Raw genomic sequence first — 6105 nt, 5'->3', positions numbered from 1 at the left:
TACAGGGTGGGCCATTTTAATTTATACAGTCGATTTTTTAAAAAACTAAAAGAGATATGAAAAAATGTTTCAGACAAACATTTTTTCATATCTCTTTTAGTTTTTTAAAAAATCGACTGTATAAATTAAAATGGCCCACCCTGTATATTGCAAAAGAGAGTCCTGGACAAAATCAAATTAATTAATTATGGCGAATAACAGAACTCTGATCATTGACAACCTCAAAGTTTGCCATGTAAATTGCCAGTTTCTAGTTGCGCACCTGGACGAGTTTAGGACTTTCTTCAGGTACTCTGGATATCACATAATTTGTCTGTCCGAGACCTGGTTGCGTCCCGAGGTCACGAATGATTTCGTGAATCTCGATGGCTACCAGCTCCACAGATGGGACCGCGTGGGCCGCGGAGGGGGGGGAGTGGCCTTCTATCTGCGGGAGCCCTTGAGGAGTAAGATCCTGAAATGCTCCGCTGAGAATTACTGCCACAACCCAGAATTCCTGCTGGCCGAGATCCACTTCAAGAACTCAGCCAAACTCCTTCTTGCAGTGGTCTACCGCCCACCTCACTGTGGCAATCTACAGGAACTCTTTGATACCTTCCGAGATCTTAGCGTTCTTTACTCGCACTCTGTCATCTTCGGCGACTTCAACGCTGACCTCTCTACGGCCTCCTTCGATACCGGGCGGGTCCTGGACTTCGTGGACTGCGCCAGTTTGTACTTGATACCGTATACCAACACCCACCATACCAGGTCATCCTCCACGTGGTTGGACCTTTGTATTGTCGACGACTCTGACAAGGTCGTCAGCTACGGACAGCACGATGTGAGCTTCCTCTCCTCGCACGATCTTATACACATCACCTACAAAATCAAGGTCGATCGAACTCAGGCCAAGGACATTTGGGCAAGAGATTTTCGGACCTTTGACGTCGGGGAGTTCACCAGGGACCTACTGGCGAAGAACTGGAACAGGTTCTATGAGGTCGATAGCGTCGATCATAAGGTCGAACTCTTCAACTCCTTCCTCTTGGAGAGCTTCGACTTGAGCGCACATGAGCGCCTCATCAGGTCCCGCAAGCTTCCGGCACCCTGGCTCAGCGAGGACATCAAACGCAGGATGCGCGAGAGGGACAGGGTCAGAAGACAGTGGAGAAGACATAAATGCGACCGACTACACAGCTTGTTCAAGGATCTCAGGAATGAGGTCCAGATCCTCGTTAGGAATGCTAAGAAGAGCTACTTCACCAACTTCTTCAGCAATTGTAACGACCCTGGCACTGCATGGAACGAGCTGAGACACCTGGGTATCATCAAATCTAAGAACTCAGCAAGACCACTACCATGCTCAACTGAGGAGCTTAATTTATATTTCTTCTCCACTGGCGACCGAGGGGAGGCTCTTGACTCTGTGTTGCCCTGTATTGGTGGCGCGGGCCTGGACGAGGACAAGTTCTTCTGGAGCGGCGTGACACCTGAGGAGGTTGTTTCCGCACTCTCTGGCGCGAGCTCTCGGGCTAGGGGCATCGACGGACTCCCTAGCCGACTACTGCGTATCGCTCTTCCCTGTCTTCTGCCTGAAATGCTACACATCTTCGAGTCCTCTTTCACGCTCAACACCTTTCCGACTTTGTGGAAACGTGCGCTGGTTGTGCCTCTGCCCAAGGTTCAGGTACCTGAGGCTCCTCAACATTACAGGCCTATTTCCATTTTATGCAGCATCTCTAAGGTCCTTGAGAAGATCGCGGCCAGGCAGATCACAGCATACTTGGAGCGCCTGGATCGTCTTGATCCGTTCCAGTCTGCCTACAAGCGTGGTTTCTCCACTCAGACCGCGCTGATCAGGGTGCTGGACGACGTGAGATCTGCCGCTGACAAAAGGATGGTCACAGTATCCGTCTTCTTCGACTTCAGCAAGGCCTTCGACTGCGTCTCTCACAGACTGCTTATCACCAAACTGGCAGCCCTCGGCTTTTCAAACTCTGTTCTGCACTGGCTCGGCTCATACCTTTCCGACAGATGTCAAGCAGTGAGAGATACCTCGAGTGGCAAAGTGTCTTTCTTCATAGAGATGGGAAGCGGAGTGCCTCAGGGCTCCGTTTTGGGACCACTTCTTTTTTCATTGTTCCTCTCCGACTTCAGGCATGTTCTTCAGCACTGTAAATACAATTTCTACGCCGACGACCTGCAAATCTATCTACACAGTGAACCTAATGACATCCATAACTCTATTCTCTTGATCAATGAAGACATTGAGCGGATCATCTTTTGAACCTTGGAAAGCAAGCTGAGACTCAATCCCGGAAAGTCCAAGGCTGTAATTTTCGGTACTGCGAGATACCTCAACTCCATCCTCGCTGAAGATCTTTCAGCCATAAGAGTTAACGGTGTGGAGGTCCCTTTCTCCGACTCCATTGACTATCTGGGAGTCCGGTTAATGAGCAACCTCTCCTGGGAGGGCCATGTCAGCAAGATCGTTAAGAAAGTCAGTTGCATAATACATCAACTGAAACTCTGCAAGGATCTTTTCCCCAGATGTGTACGTCGCTCTCTCGTCCAGACACTTGTATTGCCTCATTTCGACTACTGCTGCGTACTCCTGATTGATATTACTGGCGTGCAAAATGCCAGGCTTCAGAGATCGCTGAATACGTGTGTACGTTTCATTTGTCAGTACAGGATTGAGGAGCACATAACACCCTACTATACCGAGCTCAATTGGCTCAAAATCAGGGAAAGAAGAACATATTTCATTGGTTGTCTACTTTTCCAAATCCTACGCACCGGTGCTCCCCTGGTGCTCGCCCGCGAGTTTTCATACAGAAGAGCTGCCTCTCAGCGGGACACAAGAGCGCCCTCCGATCTCCTCTGCACCCCTTTGTGCAGGACCGAGCTCTTTAGGAGGTCATACAGGAGTTACTCTGTAAATCTCTGGAACGACCTTTCACAGAGTTTAAGGACCGCCGTCACTCTCCCCGCGTTAAAAAACGAACTCTTTGCCGCCCTGCTCGATAGTCTTCTCACACCAACATGACCTCTCTAGCTGCGGTCTATGCTCTCGCTCCGTTCTCACCTTGCTGCCTAACAGAGTCACTTCGCCGCTTAGTCGCCTCGATCTGTTTTCTGTATTCTTGCGCCCATCATCTCGCATTGTACATACCTCTCATTACTGCTCGCTCTCTTCATCCATCACTTAATATCAACTCATTCTCATACCACATCACTCAAATTTTTCTTTTTTCTTTATTCTCTTTAAACCACTTTTGTTAAAATATGCTATACTTTTAAATCTAGTACACTCCTGTATCTTTTTGTTTCTACGCTTTAGGGAATTTGTCCCAGGGCGCCAATAAACGTCTCTCTCTCTCTCTCTCTCTCTCTCTCTCTCTCTCTCCCCCTCCCCCTCCCCCTCCCATAGGAGAAACTCAATTGTCAGCCATTAGGCGAATCTATGTCGGCCATTTGGAGGGAGCAAGCCCGTCCTTTGACGAACAACGTTAGTCTTGCGGCGAATCTTTGGTTTGCCCGAAGGCGAAACCAATGTCAGCCCGAAGGCGAAGCCAATATGCGTTTATGCGTAAATACAGTAGGACCTGAATTTACCTTGTAATTTTTATAGGCGAAAGTCTGAAGTTATGTTCAACGGGATTGCCCCTTTTCGGTGGATAAATATCACGATTTCCTGTTCGCTCTCCAAGGAATGCAGTCGTCACGGTTTGCAGTCGTCTTCAGTCGGATCTCTGATCCCTCGTACAGAGAATTCGGAACCGATTTTCAAAGGAAGCGATGTCACGACACTCAAACCTCGATACGAAAAACAACCGATTCTAAAACAATCGTTGCTATCCGAGACCTCGTTACCAAGCGGTGGTGTCCGGTGCTAATATATCAGGAGTCGTAGATGCTTATTGACAGTATTTATTATAAAGATATATACATGGCTCGTAGGAGCGAGGTCTAGCTTAGATGCTGGCTGATACGACACTGGTTCGCAGTCGGCGTCGCCGCTTAGCGCTACAGCCGCGCCAATACGTACATAGCACGTGACTCCGCGATGTCACATATTTCAATACATTACAACTCTCCCGCCGTTTTAATTCGAATTCTGTTGAGACGTGGAGAGCGGCGCAAAGTCGGCTCATCCGCTTTACCTTTAATTATTTGATCAACATGACGCTTTTGAATTACATTTTTATCGGTTCGTACACATATGTAGATGGCGAAGTTTGTTTCACAATTTTACCGGCCGTTCGTTTATCGGCTCTTACACTGTAATCATTTACCATAACGTCATCGCCTACAGCTATCTCTATTTTGCGTTTACCAGCCCTATTACCGATCTGTGCACGTTGCTTATCTTCAACAGTTTCAGCTACGTTCGGCTTCAAAAGATCAAAACGGGTTCTCGACTCGCGACCATACATCAAGAATGCTGGACTCCTACGTGTAGTACAATGCTCGATACTACGATAATCGTACAAAAACATATCAACAGCTGTGTCCCCTTGAGAGACAGCGTCTCTCCCCCTTGAACGATTTTAGTGACTTTATCTTTAAATGTTTGCACAAAATTTTCAGCGGCCCCGTTAGTTGCCGGATAGTGTGGAGGCGAATAAGTATGTTTTACTCCATTTTTTTATCAGAAATTCGTGAAATTCTACACTTCTAAATTGTGGTCCTCCATCTGTAACACAATGTAATGGCAAACCAAATCTCGCAAATAAACCTTTAAATTTCTCAATTAGTCTGTATGCCGGTAAATATATCGATGAAGGGAGCCAACCCCGATGACCTTGACCTTGACATATGTTGTCAAGGTCGCCCTCCTGAGTGACCTTGAAGAGGTTTTAGCCGTCGCTCGTAGTTCGTTAAAAAGTTATATGCATACAAAGTTGATTAAATAAAACATAATTTTACGAATCATATACAAAATGTACAAGTAATAGTTTTCGAGAAAAATGATGGTCTCTAAATTTTATATCTTTCCTCCTATCTAACAAGTTTGATTCAATCTACTATAATTTTTATTTGGTCAGAGTGGAATCTAATAACCTGTGTATAAAACTTGAAATAATAATTCTTTCTGACAAGTATTAATTTAATTTATAAAAATATCAATTTAAAATATGTTTAACAAAAGAAATTGGTGTGGAAACTGTATATAATATATTTCAGGAAAAGTGGTATAAAATGTTTATTATGGTGACAAAGAATATTGGTATAAAATGTTTACGTTGGGGACATGTCAGTCATATGTCAATTATATAATTTGGAGACAGTCTCCATTCAATGCCTTTGTTCAAAAAATCTCAAAGTATGCAATGACTATAAAATTTTAAATTTTTCTTTACTTATTGCTCTATAAATAAATTTTGCAGTTGCACGTAGTATATGAAGTTCCACAGCACTAATTAAACGAATAAAATAGGCATATCCCAAAATATGCTTTGTGCACATATATATATATATATATATATAGCTTTCCAAAAGGCTATAATAAACTTAGTTTTTGTTTAAAATTGCTAGTTTCATATATGTGATGTACGGAGAGAGAATTAATTTTCAATTTCGAATATATATATATATATATATATATATTATATATCGCAACCTCTCTCTCTCTCTCTCTCTCTCTCTCTCTCTCTCTCTCTCTCTCTCTCTCTCTCTCTCTCTCTCTCTCTCCCCCTCTCTCTCCCTCTATATCTCGCTCAGGCTCTTGCGCAATAGCGCGCACTCTTGCATAAACAAGTTCATTCTTGTGCTCTCTCTTTTAAGCGACAGATATAATGAAATTTAGGCACAAAGTTATAATAAAGATTATAATTTTTATTGTACAAACATTAAAGATTTTACAAATATATTATATAAATTAAATATTTTATTAATTCAAATATGTAAATTCCATTTAATACTAGGATTTTTCATGATCATCAAACTCATGGTTGATCTTTCTTTTCCGTTCACGACGTTTAATATTCTTGATCGGTTTATCGCCTCTCTCTCTCTCTCTCTCTCTCTCTCTCTCTCTCTCTCTCTCTCTCTCTCCCCCTCTCTCTCTCCCTCTATATCTCGCTCAGGCTCTTGCGCAATAGCGCGCACTCTTGTTGG

At 44.0% G+C, this 6105-nt stretch overlaps 1 protein-coding gene across 1 annotated transcript; it reads left to right on the top strand.

Annotated features, from left to right (window-relative positions):
* Positions 1–187: 187 nt before the first annotated feature.
* Positions 188–2269, top strand: LOC105557444 (RNA-directed DNA polymerase from mobile element jockey-like). The gene has a single exon (XM_012004689.1). The coding sequence runs from the start codon at positions 188–190 to the stop codon at positions 2267–2269; it is 2082 nt and encodes a 693-aa protein (XP_011860079.1).
* The last annotated feature ends 3836 nt before the right edge of the window (positions 2270–6105 follow it).

This window comes from Vollenhovia emeryi, unplaced genomic scaffold (assembly GCF_000949405.1).
Source record: "Vollenhovia emeryi isolate VEMERY1.0 unplaced genomic scaffold, V.emery_V1.0 DF939485.1, whole genome shotgun sequence".
NCBI classification, from domain to species: Eukaryota; Metazoa; Arthropoda; class Insecta; order Hymenoptera; family Formicidae; genus Vollenhovia; species Vollenhovia emeryi.
The sequence above is the reverse complement of the archived record's forward strand: the minus strand, read 5'-3'. Positions and strand labels throughout refer to the sequence as shown.